Below are 19,924 nucleotides of genomic sequence, written 5' to 3'. Positions count from 1 at the left end.
TTGTGGGGAGGCCGCAGGAGGGGGTTGGACTAGATGGCCCTTGGGGTCCCTTCCAAGTTTACGATGCACCGCTTAAGACCTTTTTTGGAGTGAAATGCTGACGATCTCACAACTTCCTTCTCCTCCTGAAAGTGATGTTTTTCTCCCTGCACTTTGTCACTCCTGAATAGATAAGAGGAGAAGTGGCCTCTGTGCCTGAAGCAGACTTGTGCTTTAAGAGGGGACCAACGCAAGTCGAGACAAACTCAAGCAAGAGAGCCACTTGGAGGCAAGATTCATCCATTTTCCACGTTTCTGGTAAGACGCGTTTGCACATTAGAAGTTGTCACAGCTTCTTTTGTTGTCAAAGGCTTCTTTTGCTTGTCTGCTGCAAACCGTTCCAGCTGGCATATTTCAGAGGGGACTTGGTGACGGGGATCTTGCGCTGATGATGCCCTCGCCTCCTGCTCTCTGGCTCTTTGGAAAGGCCACGAATCCATCCTGACAAGGCCCAGACTTGGAGCAAAGGAATGAAGGCTGCAGCGCAAGGCTCTCCCGGGCTTTGGGGTGGGACTGGGGGGACCCCTGGCCTGACTCCTAAGATGCTGAGCTCCTTTGCCACTACCTGTTGCTTCCTTGCAGGAGGGAGGGGGCAGGCGGCTGTGGACCATCTGGGCTATTGCATCCTGGACATTTCTGTGTGTTCCCTTGGTTTGTTTTACCAGTCTCCATCAATTAATGGGAAAGTATTTCAGTCACTGATGGCATCCCCCATTGTTTATTCTCCTCTGCTCTCTGCCCCTTTCTCCTATTTTAAGACTGCAGCATGTGTGAGATTGCTCTTAATCCTCGCAATTTGGGGGAGACCTGCATCAGATCTCTTTCTCTCCCTCTCTGCCCTACCTTTCCTTTGGCCTCATCTGGGGGGAAAGCTGGGGGTGTCAAGAGAAACTGAGGGATCTTCAAAGGGTTGGCACCCTGCCCAGTTTCTGCAAGCACAGTCAGAGCATAGGTGGAACTCAGCTCCAGCTCCACTTCTGCCATCTCACAGCTTTGGCTTTTCCCCACTCTGTATAGGAGGAATCTTCCCTCCTTGCAAAGTGATAGAATGAAAGGTCTGCTGCCCAGGAAGAGAGGCTGAGAGCAGGTGGCAAATTGCAGAACCCATTTCCTAGTCAGATCTCTTGTGGTGCTGAAATGTGTACTGCCTTGAACTCTGTTTAACTGAGGTGACGAGAGTAGGCATTAATGTTTATTTTTCTAATCTAGCAAGAATCAAACTTCCTATGAGTGAATACAAAAATGTCGATCATAAACAAGGTTAATATAGAATACATTAAAAAAAATCATAATGAATATAGAATACATACAAGACAGCAGGGCATACATTGAACATGTAGACAAGGTTTATAGTGATTGCAGCTGAAGGCAGCAAGCCTGAAATCTCCTTAGCAGATTTTGTGAACAGAGGCAAAGTCTTGGCACTTAACCAGGGTTTGTGTTTGTTGACTTGGACAGATGACACTGAACTGGGAAGGGTAGTTAATACTGAAGAAGAGAGATTCAATATTCAATATGACTGTAACAGACTAAAGAACTGGGGCAAGTCTAACATTTCAATGGGGATAAAATGTCAGTTTCTGCACTTAGAAGTAATAAACAGATGCACAAATATAAGATGGGGACACCTGGCTTGCTGGCAGTATATGTAGAAAGGATCCAGGGGTCTTGGTAGACCACAAGCTTAAAATGAGTCAACAGTGAGATGCAGCAGTTAAAAAAAAACCCCCAACCTAATACAATCCTAGGCTGCATCAACAGAAGTCTAGCATCCAGATGAAGGGAAGTAATAGTCCCACTCTCTTCTGCCTTGGTCAGACCTCACCTGGAATACTGTGTCCAGTTCTGGGCACCACAATTTAAGAAGGAGGTTGACAAGCTGGAAGGTGGTTGGGATGACCTTCCCTGGTAGAATATCACACTAGGGAATGTGGTGGGATGAACAGCTGGGTGCTGGAGGTACCTAATGCCCCATCAGGTGTGGTCCTGGTCTCCTTGAAGAAGAGAAGAAGAAGAGTTTGGATTTGATATCCCGCTTTATCACTACCCGAAGGAGTCTCAAAGCGGCTAACATTCTCCTTCCCCTCCCCCCCCCCACAACAACCACTCTGTGAGGTGAGTGGGGCTGAGAGACTTCAGAGAAGTGTGACTGGCCCAAGGTCACCCAGCAGCTGCAGGTGGAGGAGCGGGGAATTGAACCCGGTTCACCAGATTACGAGCCCACCGCTCTTGAACCACTACAACACACTGGCTCTCTTGAATGTGGGGTAAGGATACTACTCTGAAGGAAGCCCTCTTTGGATATCTAAATTTCTATGAAAAGGGAAAGAAATAGGAGCAAACATGAGCAGCCTTGTCTTGTAAGCTTGGCCCTGCTCTTCTCCCTTTTGGCAGCTTCAAGATTATTCCAGCCACACTCTCCTACCAAATCTGCAGCTGTTTCCACCAACCCATTAATAGCCTGGCCAGTAATCTGGCTGCTGCATTTTGGACTGATTGATTTTTCCAAGTGGTGCTGGATCTGGTGCGCAGAGTGAAGGGAGTTCAGACTGGGCTCTGCCAAGTGAAGTGAAAGCAAAAGAGGTGAAGGCACAGGGATCTCAAGTTCACAGCTGGTCAAGGCCAGTTGTAAGGAAGGTTTCTCCCCAGCCAGAGCCTTTCCCAGAAAGGGAGAGATTTCCTTTCCCCAGTGTAAATACATCCCACCCTACAACTGGTTCGGGTTTCCTGGTCAGGGGTGTGTGTTATATGTTGGAGAAAACAATAATTTCATAATTTCAGCTAAACTGAAAAGGTCTCTACCTGCCTTTTACAGTACAGAACTAGCTGCTTTTAGGGACTGCATGTAGTGAACGTCCGTTCCAGAACACGGAAAAGAATAAATTGTTATGGGTTCTATGGTGGTCACCTTATGCCTGAAAAGAGAATCGGCTAGACAGGGCAATTGGGATTAATCGTGAATGGTTTTGCAGACAGATGGGAAAGGGTGTTGGGGGACATTTAATGAACAGGAAACGTAGTCAAAGTCTTAATAAAGAAAGACCCTGGAAATGGTTAAATGTAAACGGATGTTTTAGCTGAGATTCCTGCATTGCAGGGGGTTGGACTAGATTACTCTAGGGGGTCCCTTCCAACACACCTGGAGTACTTTGTAAGGTTCAGGGCGCCACAGTTTAAGAAAGATACTGACAAGCTGGAACGTCTGCTGGGGCAGGAGACCAAGATGATGAGGAGTCAGGAAACCAAGCTTTTGGGGGGAGTGGTTGAGGGAGTTGCGTGTGGTTAGCCTGGAGAAGAGAAGATTGAGACGTGATATGAGCGCCATCTTGAAATACCTGAGGGGCTGACACAGGGAAGATGGAACAGGCTCTTTGCTGCTGGTCCCGGGGGCAGCACCTGAACCAAAGGATTCAAATGTCAAGGAATGACTTTCCAGCTGATGGTAGAAGCTGTTCTACTGTGGAACAGACTCCCACAAGGGGTGGTGGAGGTTTTCTTGGAGGTTTTCAAGCAGAGGTTGGATGGCCATCTGACCTGGATGCTTTAGTTGAGATTACGTCAGGGATTCTTCACCTGTGGGTTGCAGGGGGTTGGACTAGATGACCTTTGGGTGTGCCTTCCAAATCTACAGTTCTGTGTTCCTCTACAAAAGATTTTCTTTCTTTTTTTTAATCATATTTTTCCCCCATGTAACATTTTTCTTTTTGCAAATCGGTTTCATTTGTTGAGAGATTAGGAAGACTAGGGGGAAAGAGGCTGAGGGGGGGAAGGGGAGTGGGGGTGGGGTGGGGTGGGGTGGTGATGTTTCTATTTTACTTAATATAAGTGGGGTTTTGTGTCAGCGTTGCTTGTGCAGGTTCTCTGCTATTCACTTGTGTTCCTTTGGTAGTGAGGGAGGTTGGGGTTGGCCTAGGGTGTGGCTGTTCATTTGTGCTTGGCTGTGGTGATCTTTGTTTTCTTGTGTGAGTGAGGTGGGCGGGTGTTTTGGATCAGGTTAGCCATATTGATTTGTATGCTGTTGGTAGATTTTTGTCATTGTCTTGTTGGGCTGTGTATGCGATAAAGGGGAGCCATACCGGGGTGAAGGCGTCTTCTTCTATTTGTCCCCCTGTCAGTTTCAGTTTATTGGCAAATTTTTCTAGTTTCCCATACTACTTGGTACCTTGGTCCATGCTTACTCCTGACAGGTCTCTCCAGCGTCTGGTTATTATGTTTCTGGCTGCTGAGAGTAGGTGTGTTATGAGTTCTTTGTGGTGTAAGTGGGCATTCTTGTCTTGGAAGCTGTTTAGTAGGGCCAATTCTGGGGTGATTTCTAATACTTGCTTGGTTATTTTACATATTTATCGTATGGCTGCTGTCCAGAATAGTTGGATTTTGGGACACTCCAACCACATGTGAAGATATGTGCCTGTGGAGGTGACCGTCTCCAGCATTTTGGTAAGGTTCCTGGGTGTATTAGTGCTAGTTTTCTTGGAGTTAGGTACCACCTGCAGGTGATTTTCAGAGTGAGTTCTTTTTTCTTTTCTTTTTTGATATGGATTTTAAGCGGGGTTTAGACCACATTCTGGTCCATTGAGTGGGGTTAATCTCATAGCCTATGTCATCCTCCCATTGTTTTTTGATTGTATCTAGGGAGTTTGTGAGATTTTGGAGTAGTATTTTGTATATTGCGGATACCATCCCTTTACCGTGTTATTTGACTCCCATTGTGCCATGAACTTCTTGGTGCAGCACAAGGAGTAATATAAGAGAGCAGCAACTTCCATTTCAACTTGTATTCATCACGATCAGTGCTGTTTCCTCTACAGTTTGTTTCAGCCAAATACTACTGTGTGTATCTCGCTGTTATCTATGGCAGCATCATTCATAATTATTGTTGTTGTTGTGTGATTTTGAGGCATCTGATGAAGACCTGCATTTTTAAAATGAGCTTAAAAAATATATTTGTAAATGTTTGTATCTCTCATTCTCGCATGCCAGGCATAAAGCAGCTGCCTGGGTGCTGGCAGCTGTTTATCTTCCTGTTCAAGGGCCCCACTGATTTATTGCAGGAGACGAGTATTTCAGGGTTGTAAAAGGAAATTACAGGCTAGGAGCAAAAGGTCACACTGACCATACAAATTACAGAATACAATCAAGCTGCAAAAACACAATTAAGAGTTGGTAAATAGTAAGAATTATTGTGCCTCCCATTAAAACTTGAGCCACATTTTCATAAGGTTAAAAGGGCAAATAGAAACAGCAGCTGGCTAAGGAAAGAGGCTTCTCTCTGAAGCTGCTTTGAAGCTTCAGAGAACTAAGTTCCCTAAGTTCTCTAAGTTCCTTTTCTTCTAAAAATCTATATATGTTATGTATGAAATATATTGGCTTAAATGTAATTATGCAAAGGATTTAGAAAGTAAGAAATGTTAGATTCTTATGTTAGATTCTTATTTCATAGATGGTGTGTGAGAAGGTGAACCCAAGATCTCTGTTTAAAATGAAATTAAACCATCTGCTTTAGCCATCTGTTTTGCAGTGAATAGGGCAGCAGGGGCCAAAGGTTATCTGGTAATTAAGGTGCCTGGTCGAGGCAAATGTAAGATATATGGCTACTTGTTTGCCATTTATACATAGAAGGAAATATAGCTCTTTGTCTCCCATAAAAGGTAATAGGAAATGGGTGTATCTTTTATGATTGGTTCTAGCAAACAGCCAATAGGAATTTCAACCAGGCTGATTGGACAGAGACAGCCAAAGGAGGAGCAAGGGGGCTGGGCTGAGGGAATATAAGTGCTGGCCATCAGGGCTGGAAGGGCAGAGCTTTGGTAACCATATACCACTGTGTGTCTCATTTATTTGTCTGACAAATAAATTATTATTTTAATTTCTCTATTGCTGCGTTGAATATTTCATTCCAGCTAAGCGTTAACCACAAGCAGGGTGCTACAATTTGGCTGGCTGCATGTATGAGTTCCCCACTTTGATAAGCCTCCTTGAATACTGTGCTAGATAGCTGGGATATAAAACTGGTGGTGGTAGAATATTTCTCTACCATCCGAAATGTTCTCAGGAGGCACAATTCTCAGCCAAACGGAAATTCGGTGTAGGAAGCACCCAGTGGTTGTTCCTGGAAAATACTGATCTTCCCTTCCAGCTCATGTGACCCCTTGTGCCCCCCCCCAAACCCTTTCCAGAGGGCCTGGATAGTGTAGTGTCTGCCATACAGGGCTGCAGTGGGATTCCCCTGACTTTGGGTCTAGGAATCCTGTCCAAGCAGAGCCCCCATTGGCACATGATCCCTTTGCCCAGTTTCAGGGTGATTTCCCCTCCCACTGCAATTCTGTGTGACACAGTCCCCTTTGTTCAGGGTGCAGGGATCACTGGATAGAGATCAACTGCTACAGGGGGCTGTAGATGGGAGGGAAGAAGAAGATCAGTTGCACAAGCTGCCTTGAATATGTGCAACTACTGCATACAACTGTCTAATTCCCCCCATGTGACATTCCCTGCCCCCTTCCTTTTTTTTGGGGGGGGGTCTTGAAGGCATGTTGGCATCCCTCTTTGGATGGTAGTGCTAATCTTCTTCTTTTCCCCACACACTTTGCGTGCCAAATAATCTTTCCAGAGTCCTCCACATCTCTTGTTTCTTGCAGGGAGGTGAAGGCAGGAGAGCAACCTGGACCAGAGCCATGGACAGATCAGATGACACAGTTAAAATACCAGCCCTGGGCCGCCCATTCCAGCTGGGGATGCTGTACGACTGCCGTAAAGATGCCCTCATCCCAGGTAGAGTTGGTGCAAGGAAGAGCTTATACTGAAAAGGGAAACATTATTCATATCAAGATTAACAGTCAGCCCAAACAGTGCAGTTTCAGTGCTAAATGTGCTCCTCAAATTCATTTTCAACATCTCTTCCTGTCTGCTTCCACTTCTTTTGCCTGCGTTTGTGTTCCTTTATGTTCTCTTCATTTGGACAAGACTTCCATTTATTAAAAATAAGTCTTCTTGCCCGTGATAGCGTCTATGCTCCTTAACCTTGCTCCAATCATCATCATCATCTGCCAATAAAGATTCAGCAGGTGTGTTCTGTTTCAATTTTTTAAAGCTTGCTGAAAACCTTTCTACTCCACCAGGCCTATGCAGACCACTAAGAATACATCTTTCCACAATTATTACTGTAGGTAAAAAAAAACAGGACTTTTATTCAGCCAGAACCTGCCAGAACTCAGTTCTGGCACCTCTCAGGTGGGCACCATTGCATTATAAGAGAACAAGGGAAGCATTCATGGAGAGTTCTGGCATCTTTTTTTTCTTGAAAAATACCACATTAAACATAAAAAAACTTCCCTTCAGATGTCTTCTATAGGTTGTACAGTTACTTTTCTCCTTGGCTCAGGGGTCACATAACTCCACACCCTCCAACATTTCTCTGATGAAAATAGGGATGTCCTAAGCCTAAGGGACAGCGGAGCATTCCGGGATCAAATCAGAAACCGGGGTGGCTTCTGTAAATCCAAGACTGTCCCTGGAAAATAGGGACACTGGGACAGGCTGTAATCCATTGTTGGGTTCCTGTACCAATAATTTTATTGGAGGTGAATTTTCCCTGGCGGCAGATGACAGAACCACGAGACTGATGTAAAATACTCAAACAAGTTTTATTACAGCTATACAAACAACAAACACAAAGCATGTGCGTGTTCTCTTTCTGCAGGCAGTTGCAAACTGCAACTTCTTCTCTCTTTATACACATCACCAGGTGTGCCTAATTATCCTGGAAAACCACACCCAGAACTCATAGAAAACGTCCTTAAAGTTATCTGCACCCTTTTCCTGTTTCGTGACGAATGATACGTAACAAATTTAACAACTTTCTTTTTCTTTTTTAAAAATATTTTTATTGCATTTTTTAAAATTACAGATAAACAACAACAAAATACAAATAAACACAAAAACCAATACAAATAATACTCAACACAGAAAAATACGAAAAAATACACATAAATACTTCTTCATTTCTTCTTTCTTTACATTCAGATTCTCTATGTTCATCTAAACATTGTTCGTATCCCTAATAAGCTAATTGACTTCCCTCTGCCTTTTTACAGCTTCAAAATTTCTCTTTAATTTCCTCTATACTCTGTATTCCTTTATACAATTCATTTTTTCTTTGTATTTGTGAAATGCAATCTAGGCACAACCAAGTATTGCATTTGGAACCATGTTTGATCAGGTAGTTTCTAAAATTATCCCATTCTTTTTTAATCCTTGTTCCTGAGTAATTTCTTATAGCTTCTGTCATTTTGGCTAGCTCGAGATATTCACACACCTTCATTTGCCACTAGTCTTTTGTTGATATTTTATCACTTTTCCAGTATTTGGCAATTAACATTCTAGCTACTGTTGTTGTGTAAAGAAATACCCTTTTACATTCCTTTGAGATGTTTACTGTAAGAATGCCCAATAGGAATGATTTGATTTTTTCATAAAAGTCTGTTTAAGCATTTTCTTTAGTTCCTCATAGATCATGTCCACCACATGTGAAATAAGGTTCCTTCTATTTGTTTACATCTCCAACACTTATTACTATTGCTTTTGTATATTTTGGTCAATTTACTTGGGGGTTAAATACTACCTATAAGCCATTTTCTTAAAATTTTCTTTTATCAGATAGCACGCAGTAAATTTTAAATTTTCCCCATATTCCCATTGAGGAAATTGTGTGTCCATTTAACCTGCACCTCTTTCACCTCCTCATCTTTTAGATTCCAGTCTAGTAATAATATGTAGGTTTTCGATAATATCATTATTATTTAATAAGAGTTTTTCCTAATTTGGATATTTGTGTATCAAATCCATTTGTTCTTTTGTCAGACAACCTCGTTTATCTGATGGTATTGTAGCCAGTACACACCTATTTGTTTAAGATCTTTGAATTTTTTTATTTTCAATCGGATGTTTTCTTCTTCTAAAATGTCTTTGTATGTTAACCAGTTTCAGCCGATATTTTTCTTTTTAATCGCTATTGCCTCAGTGGGTGACAACCACCAAGGGGTTTTAGGTTCCAATATTTTTTAATTTCTTTCCCAAACTGTGAGTAGTGATTTCCTAATTATATGATTAAGGAATCCTCTGTGTACCTGAACTTTATTATATCCCAGATAGCTGTGCCAACCGAATCTATTGTCCCAGCCCTCTATGTCTAGTATGCTTGTATTTTTAAGGATCATCTACTCCTTAAGCCAGCACAAACAAACCGCTTCATAATATAATTTAAGGTCCAGCAAAGCAAATCCTCCTCTGTCCTTTATTTCTGTTAGTAGTTAATACTTTATCCTTGGTTTTTTGCCTTGCCATATAAACTTTGCCAGTTCTTTCTGCCATTCCTTGAAGCAATTTGTTCCACTTATTATTGGGATCATCTGAAATAAAAATAGCATTTTCGGTAGCACAGTCATCTTAATCGTAGCTATCCTCTCCCATAACAATAGATTTAACCTACTCCAGATTTCCAAATCTTTTAAATAATAATAATAATAATAATAATAATAATAATAATAATAATAATAATAATAATTTATTTATATCCCACACACCTGGCTGGGTTTTCTCAGCCACACTCTGGGCAGTTTCCAGCAAAAGATTAAAAATACATTAAAACACCAGTCATTAAAAACGTCCAAAAACTTCCCTAATTTTCTTTCCATTTTTTATAGTAATTAAATATTTATATTTTTTGGTGTGAAGAGTGTGCTGCCAAGGAGTGTGGTGGAGTCTCCTTCTTTGGACGTCTTTAAGCAGAGGCTTGACAACCATATGTCAGGAGTGCTCTGATGGTGTTTCCTGCTTGGCAGGGGGTTGGACTCGATGGCCCTTGTGGTCTCTTCCAACTCTATGATTCTAAGAAGAGGAGGAGGAGGAGGAAGAGGAGGAGGAGGAGTAGTTTGGATTTGATATCCCGCTTTATCACTACCCGAAGGAGTCTCAAAGCGGCTAACATTCTCCTTTCCCTTCTTCCCCCACAACAAACACTCTGTGAGGTGAGTGGGGCTGAGAGACTTCAGAGAAGTGTGACTGGCCCAAGGTCACCCAGCAGATGCATGTGGAGGAGCGGAGACGCGAACCCGGTTCACCAGATTACGAGTCCACCGCTCTTAACCACTACACCACACTGGGTCCCAGATCCAGATTCCTAAATATTTTCTTTTATTTGTTATTGCTAGCCCCGTCTTGTTGTTTTTTAATTTTTTTTATTTTATTAAAATAATTCAACATTAATACATACATATTACGAATATACAGACAAACATACTGTCAGGGAACTACCATCAGCTCAGAGGCGAGAGGTGGAAGGGCAGTTGGGTTACAGGGAGCCTCCAAAGATTGTGCAAAGCAGCACCTCCTCCACGGAGGAGGGAAGCCACACCTCCAGTGGGGAAGGGGTGCAGGGCTCGCAGGATGCAAGGGAGAGCCACAGCACCGAGCATGGGCAAAGGGGGGGGAGGCAGGCCCCCCTCTGCCCACGCCATCTCTGTGCAGTAGGTTTACACGCAGAGAGGGGAGGCGTAGGGTGGGGGTCAAAAGACTACTCTGCTGGGGAAAGTTTAAGGACCGCCCACTCCCAGATTCTGCAAGTGACTGAGCAAGACATGGAATTGAGACGCTGTGCACTGTGAATGTTTTTGCACTGATAATAAAGCCTTTGAAAAGACCAGTGGGGGTCTTGCCTGTTCACTCTCGAGCAACCACACCGGCAGACATAACAGCAATCTGGGAGTCACTGACGTTGCTCGAGGGTGGCCGCGAGAAGGCAGCATGATGAGCAAGACAGGGGCAGCCGCTGAGACGGAGCAGGAAAAGGCAATGAGAGCCTTAATGGAGAGGAACCGTGACCTGGAGGCGCACGTCGCGACACTGTCAGCATGGTTGGAGGAGCACCGAGCACAAGACAGCCAGGTCAGAGCCACTCTAATTGAGAGGAAGGTCCCAGGGCTAGTGAATAAGTTTGGAGGGAAGCCCCAGGATTAAAACGCGTTTAGGACAGTGATACAATATGCGTTGGAATTGCAGGAAGGGGAGTTTGCTAGCAACCGGGAAAAGGCTGCTTTCGTTATTGGACACCTTGAGGGATGTGCTTGGGAATGGGTTATGCCTAAAAAACCTGACCAAGTTTCATCAGGCGATGGACACTATGTTCTCCAGCGAGGTGGAGGGGAGTGTGACACGAAAGGAGTTCCTGAGTTTCCGGCAGGGATCTTTGACCATCCGGAGTTACTGGTCACGCTTTGTGATGCTAGTGCACAAGTTAAGCTGGGACCTAGATTCTGAACCCCTGCAAGCTCTGTTTGAGGCAGGCTTGAATCCAGAGGTGAAAGATGAATTATCCAGGGGTCCTTGCCCGCGTTCCATGGATGAGTTAACTAAAGCGGCATTAGCCATTGGGGTTCGACAGGAGGCATGTGCGCAGGAAAGGCGGGAAGCCAGAGGGCAGCGTTTCCATGGCAGCCGCATTCCTGAGATACCAACAGGGGCTTCCCACAGACTGGCGCTAGCAGAGCCAATGGAAATCGATGGAGCCCATGCACGGGAGTTTTCAAACGCTGATGACCTCAGGAAGAAAGAGGGGAGGGACTGGAAGACAGCCCAAAAATGTTTCATCTGTCAGCAGCCTGGGCATTTCACGAGGGCCTGTCCCCAAAGAAAAGCCTGGCAAGGCATGGTGGGGGCAGCAGGCAAAGAGGAGGAGGGAGAGAAGGCTCAGGTGCAGGGAAACGAAAGAGCCTGGTGCATCGGCGGATTTTTTCAGCAGAGACTTTGCTTTAGAACACCAGCTGCACCTGTTGCTGCTAGATTTCCCCTTGCGAGTGAACACCATTGATGGGAGAGAGCTACTGGGGGGGGGAGTGACGTACCAGACACCCCTGATGAGGATGAGGGTTTCCAGGCATGCGGAAACCATTGCCTTTCATGTGGCCACATTGGCGGGACCACCCATTATTCCGGGAATGAGTTGGTTGGCACTCCATGACCCAGTGGTGTCGTGGCATCAATGATCCCTTACCTTTGGGTCGGCTCACTGCTTGGAACACTGTTTGGGAGGGGAGAAACCACGAGTGACTATGGCCAGGGTTGCTGGGGTGACTCTGGAGGATAGGAAAAGCATTCTGTCCCATTAAACTTTAATTAGTTTAATGCTAATCATATGTCCAGTGCGCTTCCGATGCAACAATGTCCCATTACAGCAGAAGGGCTGGAGAGTCAGCATCTTTTCAATAAAGGAATCTTGGAGCAAGCGGTTTGGAACTCAAATAAAAGGTTTATTGACACAAAAACAAAAAACCCTGGTGAAGAATCACACATTTCAGCAAACACGCCCCAAAAGAAAGGGGAAGGGGGGAGGAACACACAAGTGAGCTGACTATTTATACAAACTCACATTCCTGGAAGCTTAACGACCTCCAGCTGCTCAGTGATTAGAGCGTCTTGACTAGAGCTTCTTAACCCTTTAATACCAACACCCCCTCTCGCTCGTAACACTGAGCTGTACCAACCTTAATTCAAATTTAAACCTGAACAGAAACATTTATGAGATTGCGGACTCAAAGCTTTTGTAAAACCGTCTGCGAGATTTTCTTGGCTTGGACAATACTTTAGTTCAATTAAACCTTGTTTTACACTTTGGCATACATTTTGATAACAGATATCCAAGTGTTTTGTGTGTGCCTTGAATTGACCTGATTTAGCTAGTTTAATACAAGGTTGATTGTCTTCCCACACTCTGATAGGTAGGGAACATTCTCCAAACAATTATTGTACCAGTTGCTTATAAAATTCCAGTTCTCTACATACATCTGATAATGCATTGAACTCAGATTCAGTTGAACTTAAAGCTATAAGTGATTGTTTTCTTGATCTCCAACCAATTAGTGCATTTCCAAATTTTATCGCCATTCCTGACACTGATTTTCTATCTGGTCCAGCATCTGCCCAACTGCTGTTGGCCCAACATTCAAGTTGTGTGCTGCCCTCTGCTGATAGTTTTAAGCGAAACCTCTTGGTAGTTTGGAGATACCTTAAAACTCTTTTTACTCCTTGCCAAGCATGCATTGATGGTTTTTCAGCTTGTCTACACAGCATGTTGACAGCATATGTTATATCGGGCCGAGTCCACTGTGCAATGTGGAGTAGACTGCCTATCGCTGACTGGTAAACCCCGGGATTACAGAACTCTGCCTGTTGCTCAGTTTGAGCATCCTTTGTGTAACTTAACTCCATTGGGGTTTTAACACCAGCACAGTTGTCCATTTTAAACCTTTCCAGCAACTGCTGGATCTTAGCTTCTTGGCTGAGCCAATAGTTCCCATCTTCATCTTGCTGAATTTTAACTCCTAGATAAACAGATACATTGCCTAGTGATTTTATCTGAAACGTTTCTCCAAGCTTTGTGGCAAATTGTTGTGCAAGTTTATCGTCCTTTCCACTGTATAATAAATCGTCAACAAATATCAAGACTGCTTCTTGTTCACATTCCGAGCCTTTTAGATAAAGACACGCATCTGCTGCGCTCTTTCTGAACCCCATGCTCTCTAGAGCATCGTTTAAGCAGGAATTCCAATTACGGGTGGACTGTTTCAACCCATAAATGGATTTGTGTAGGCGCCAGACCTGGTTTGGCTTGTCTCCTTCAAAACCTGGTGGTGGCGTCATATAGACTTCCTCCTGTAAGTCTGCATTTAAATAAGCCACATTGACATCAAAATGAAACAGCTTATTTCCCTTCTTAGCTGAAGAAGCTAAAAGCATTCTTAATGACTCCGATCTTGAAGTAGGGGCATAGATTTGAGAATAGTGAACTCCTTTGCGCTGCGAAAACCCTTTTGCAACTAGTCGGGCTTTATATTGCAACTCCTCAGTAGTTGTGGGCTTTAAACGATATACCCATCGACAACCTACAGCTTGTTGCCCTTTTGGAAGCTCTGTACTTGTAAACACACCGAGAGACTTCATTGAAGCCATCTCCTTTTTCATTGCTTCCTGCCACTTTGCGGCTTCTGAGCTTGGAAGCTGTTGTACCTCTATATAGCTATCTGGCTCACACTGTGCCATATTTACGTATACACTTGTCACCTTAAACCGCTCTGGCGGCTTGCCCTTTGTGGCACGTTTTGACCTGCGCAATTGCTCCTCTTGTGCCCCCTCTGACCGTTGGCTGTCAGAATCTGTCTCAGACTTTATGTCTGGACGTGCCTCTAGGGATAAAGACCTCCGTTTAGATACCTCCCTTGGGCTCGGTGTTGCAGGCGACCTGCTTCGCTTTTGCTGTCTGCTAGGCCTACTGACTGGCGATGTTGGAACACTCTTAGATTCTGGCTTTTCTACCTTAGGAGAAGAACCTTGTGCCTGGTCAGAATCTGCATCTGAACCAAGTGCACCGTCCCCTTCTGGCTCATCACCCTCTGGACTTTCTTTCTCAGCATAAATGCCTAAATCATCTCTCAAAATGTCAGGGTTAGCATGTAAGTGAGTCCATCTGGATTGCTCACAAAATTCAGCGCTCCTACTGAGGACCACTCTTGTAGTATCCCCATCTGGGTTCATGAACCTCCAGGATTTGGCGTGTGGTTCGTACCCACAAAAGATGAGTTTCCTAGCCCTTGGACTTCCCTTTTTCCTTAACACTTTTGGGATAAGTACATAGGCTTGAGATCCAAACACCCGAAAGTAATTAACTTTGGGCTTCTTCCCATATAAAGCAAAATATGGCGTAGTATCAATTACCGAATTATATACTCGGTTCAGAACATGAGTAGCCGTCTGCCAGGCTTCCGCCCAGTAACTTTGAGGAAGTTTAGCATCAAACAACATAGAGTTTGCCAACTCTTGCAGAACCCTGTTTTTACGTTCGGCCACACCTCCTTCTTGGGGGGAATAAGGTGTAGACAGACGATGCTTAATTCCCTTTTTCTTAAAGAAATTCTGCAACACAGACCCGGTAAATTCTGACCCCCTGTCTGTCTGAAAAGCAAGAACTCTAGTACCGAATTCAAGTTCTACTGCATGAACCCAATTTTTAACTGTTTCTGCAGTATCTGCTTTTGTTTTGAGAGGAAAAAACCATGTAACCTTTGTTTTGTCATCTGAGAGACACAATGCATACCTCGAACCTCCCATGCTAGCAACAGGCATTGGGCCACATAGGTCCATATGCACAAGTTGGAATACTTTGTCAGATTTCCTATCTGAACTGGGATAGCTGCATCTATGAACCTTCGCCCTTTTGCATGCAGTACAATCCAAATACTTAGTACATTTGTTCAATTTGCACCCTTCTGATAATTCAGGTTGCCTTTTAACATACTGAAAATCAATATGTCCCAAACGGCGGTGCCATAAATGAACACAAGAATTATGGGTAGGCGAGTTCACACAACCAGCATGAACCTGTTCAACTTCATCTGGACTTGTCTCAAAATAATATAACCCATCTCTGCATTCCACCTGCAAAAGAGATACATTATTCCTTGAAATAGTGCAAACCCCATTTTCAAACACAGTTTTAAACCCATTTCTATCAAGTTCTGACACAGACAAAATACACCCCTTCATTCCCTTTAGCACATAGGCATCAATTTCTGCATGCAAACACTTCAAAAACACTGTGCCTACGGTCTCTAAGGAACGTTTAGTTGAATCTGCCATTGTCACAACTTTTTTTTTATAATAATTTTTTTATTGCTTTTTTTCCAAGGTCAAAATACATCGTCAATAACACAACAAAAGCGATTTTACAGAAAGAAAGAAGAGATTAAATAAAAGAAAATTCACTTTTCCGGATCTTTTTTCATAATCAACTGGACTTCCCCACGTCTTCCATCCCCTGCTTTCTTTACAATAAAAATAAACAGCAAATTGATACCTTATTTCATGTGTTTTTGTACTTTCATCTAATTATGTATTCTAAAATTTAAACTTTTCACAGTCATAACTTAATTTCCTTCATTTTCAAATCTCAATACTGAAGCATGTTTTTCCCAAAACTTAGCAAATTCTCAACATTCATATAACTTATAGTGTTTTTGTAGATAGTCCTTAAATTTTTTCCAGTCCCCTTCCACTGCCTCTTCTCCCAGGTCTCGGATTCTGCCAGTCATTTCGGCTAGTTCCATGTAGTCCATCAGTTGCGTATGCCACTCTTCCAGCGTGGGTAACTCCTGTGCCTTCCAATATTTGGCTATAAGGATTCTTGCTGCTGTAGTTGCATATAAAAAGAAAGTTCTATCTTTCTTTGACACTCTCTGGCCTACAATGCCCAGGAGGAAGGCCTCTGGTTTCTTATGGAAGGTATACTTAAATACCTTTTTCAACTCATTGTAAATCATTTCCCAAAAAGCCTTCACCCTCGGGCATGTCCACCAGAGGTGAAAGAATGTTCCTTCAGCCTCCTTACATTTCCAACATTTATTGTCAGACAGATGATATATCTTTGCAAGTTTGACTGGGGCCATTGTCACAACTTTAAGGGTTTGCAAATGTCTGCAATTCTGCAAACGGACACTAGATGGCGCCACCAGGTGGTGAGATGCACCACTGTCGATCAACCAGCGTAGATTGCTGCCTTGGCCACGCCCTTGCATCAACGCCATTGCTGAAGCCATGTGCTGTGTGCTGTGGGAGTAGCCACGGCCTCCTCCTCTTCTTCGACGTCCCCTGGAACTCCTTGTCTGGTAACTAGGGGTAACGGCCTTGGTGCTGTCTTGACCAGGTTCACGTGTACAATTCCTGATTAAATGGGAAGAGGAACCACAGCGAAAACAGTGTCTAGCTGCAAAAGCATTTACTGTGTTCTCAAACTCAGCATCCCCACTCTTAGGCACAGCATAACTCCCCTTTGAAGACAAACCTCTTTCTCTTTGCCTTTTATCCTGTTCATCTGCAAGTCGATAAGAAATGTATTCAAGGGTTAATTCAGTTGAAGGCATAGCTTCCAAAGTTAAAGCTAGAGTCTCATAGCTTTTATCAAGAGAAGACAACAATATGTATGACTGCTGCTCCATAGAGAAAGGAATGCCCAGCTGTCTTAGTTGATTAAAGGCAGACACCATTTTGGCAATATGTTCTTTCACACACGCTCCCGGTTGGAGACGTAAATCAAACAAACATCTTGTAGCATGGATCTTGGCCCCCGCAGTGTTTCTGGAATTTAGCCGCTGCAGAACCGACCAGACCTCATGCGTGTTCTTTAACTCAGAAACATAAGGCATTTGCTCTGGTCCCACTGCCAAAACTAGTAGACCTTGGGCTTTCCTGTCGCGTTTCTGTGAAGCTGCCGCTGCTGCTTTGTCTTCTGCAGACGCGTCTGCAGCTGCCTGTAAAGGCGGTGCTTCAGTACAACTCCACAACTCTTTTGCTTGCAACCAAACCCTTACTCTAGCCTTCCAATCTTGCCAATTTTTCCCATTGAGTCGCGTAAATGGGACAGTAAAACTTTCCTGGGACTCTGCCATCCTCCCTGGGGCTTAGGAACGATACTCACAGACCTGTAGACCATCTCCCAGCTGCTGAGGTGGCTCCTCGAGGAATAAGACGTCTTCCAGCGAGTACAAACTGCGCAGTGCCTCTTTAAAACTTTTCCTAGGCACGTTGCAGGACTCAAGCTGCTTTGAAGGCTTTCGTTGTCGGCAACCGCTTCTGTCTTCGCTCCAGTCCTTGCATAAATCACTCTGAACTGCACTCCTTATCTCCTTCTTGACGTACAAACAACCATAACCTGTCCCATTAAACTTTAATTAGTTTAATGCTAATCATATGTCCAGTGCGCTTCCGATGCCACAATGTCCCATTACAGCAGAGCATTTCGCACAGCGGCTCAAGAAGGGCTGGAGAGTCAGCATCTTTTCAATAAAGGAATCTTGGAGCAAGCGGTTTGGAACTAAAATAAAAGGTTTATTTACACAAAAACAAAAAACCCTGGTGAAGAATCACACATTTCAGCAAACACGCCCCAAAAGAAAGGGGAAGGGGGGAGGAACACACGAGTGAGCTGACTATTTATACAAACTCACATTCCTGGAAGCTTAACGACCTCTAGCTGCTCAGTGATTAGAGCATCTTGACTAGAGCTTCTTAACCCTTTAATACCAACACATTCCACAACAATATGCAGATTTGAAGGAGGTGTTCAGTGAGAGAGGCTGACAGACTGCCCCCCCACAGGCCCTACGATTGCCCAATCAACCTGGTCCCAGGGGCTAAGCTGCCGGTGGGTAAGCTGTATTCAATGTCCAACCAAGAGATACAAGAGTTGAGGCAGTTTATTGACAAGAATTTAAAGAGGGGTTTCATAAGGGAATCCAAGGCGGTAGGGGGCAGTCCAGTATTCTTTGTGGACAAGCAAGGGACTAACCAGCACCGCTTGATCGTAGACTATCGGATCGTCAATTCCTCCAGTGGGGAAGGGGTGCAGGGCTCGCAGGATGCAAGGGAGAGCCACAGCACCGAGCATGGACAAAGCAGGGGGGAGGCAGGTCCCCCTCTGCCCACGCCATCTCTGTGCAGTAGGTTTACGCGCAGAGAGGGGAGGCGTAGGGTGGGGGTCAAAAGACTACTCTGCTGGGGAAAGTTTAAGGACCGCCCACTCCCAGATTCTGCTAGTGACTGAGCAAGACATGGAATTGAGACGCTCTGCACTGTGAATGTTTTTGCACTGATAATAAAGCTTTTGAAAAGACCAGTGGGGGTCTTGCCTGTTCGCTCTCGAGCGACCACACCGGCAGACATAACACATACATTTCATACAATCCTTAAAAATGTTCATACATCCCCACACTCAATCCCACACATATTTCCTCTTCCCCCCACCATCCCTCCCCCCACCCTTGTGTTAGACTTCCAATCTACTCAATTGCAATTTCTTTCCACTTCTATTATTTTCTTTCACACACTTTTAAACCAACTTTCTACTTCTTTTTCTGTTACACATTGTTATCCATCTTATTTAGTATTTCAGTATTTATAACGAAACATTTATTCTAATAGGAGTTCTGATTTTTCAATATAATTTTGCAAATATCCTTTAAACACCTTCCAGTCCTTGTCTATGTTCTCTTTTGAGAGCCTTCCAATTTCTGCCATTGTTTTGGATATATTGTAATACTCCAATAATTTGGCACGCTACTCTGTTTTTGTCTGTATTATACCACTTTTCCAATTTTTCTCAATCAATAGCCTTGCTGTTACTGTTGCATATAGATATAATGTCTTGTCCTCTTCCTTTAGACTTCCTGGTACTATTCCCAATAGAAAACCTTCTGATGTTTTCCTAAATGAATATCTGAACATTTTTTTCATTTCATTATTGTTTGATGTTTAAGCAGTTCCACCATATATGCATCATAGTACCTTTTTCAGTGTTGCATCGCCAGCAGACATCGCCACAATTTTTATTATTTTTGCTATTCTTTCAGGTGTTAAATACCATCTATATTGTATTTTAAGGTAATTTTCTTTCAATACATAACACATAGTGAATTTCATATCTTCTTTCCAAAATTTTTCCCATTGTTTAAGCATAATATTTTCTCCAATATCTTCTGCCCATTTAATCATGGATGCTTTAACCAGTTCATCCTTTGTTTCCCACTCTAAGATCAGATCGGCTGGGGTTTCTTTGTGGGACCTTGCTCCCCCTGGCAACTCATTGACTGAGCTTGTTGAGGGCTGGAATATCCAGCTCCTGGCAGCCATCGATGAAATCGCACCTAAGCGCCCTCTGCGACCCCGCAGAAACTGGGCTCCCTGGTTTACCGAGGAGCTCTGGAAAATGAAGCGGGACCTCAGACGGCTAGAGCGAGTATGGCGGGGTGCCCGTGACGGAGCCTCAAGAACATCTTATAGGGCTTTTATG

The 19,924-nt window shown here is 43.9% G+C and overlaps 2 protein-coding genes across 5 annotated transcripts in view; one reads left to right on the top strand and one right to left on the bottom strand.

Moving 5' to 3' along the window:
* The window catches only part of LOC308569695 (GTPase IMAP family member 2-like), a 103,401-nt gene that overhangs the window by 63,164 nt on the left and 20,313 nt on the right, over positions 1–19,924 (bottom strand). The gene's annotated exons all lie outside the window — the stretch shown is intronic.
* The window catches only part of LOC308569508 (uncharacterized protein), an 87,727-nt gene that overhangs the window by 53,371 nt on the left and 14,432 nt on the right, over positions 1–19,924 (top strand). For all 4 annotated transcript variants that reach the window (XM_081163486.1, XM_081163489.1, XM_081163488.1 and 1 more), the window contains 2 exons: positions 171–297; positions 6,675–6,807. In XM_081163486.1, the coding sequence (XP_081019612.1) occupies positions 6,711–6,807 (97 nt within the window). In that variant the 5' untranslated portion in view covers positions 171–297; positions 6,675–6,710. The remainder of the gene's footprint in view (positions 1–170; positions 298–6,674; positions 6,808–19,924) is intronic.

This window comes from Podarcis bocagei (assembly GCF_964188305.1).
Source record: "Podarcis bocagei genome assembly, chromosome: 12".
NCBI classification, from domain to species: Eukaryota; Metazoa; Chordata; class Lepidosauria; order Squamata; family Lacertidae; genus Podarcis; species Podarcis bocagei.
Note: the sequence above shows the minus strand (reverse complement) of the source record. Positions and strands in the feature narration are given on the sequence as shown.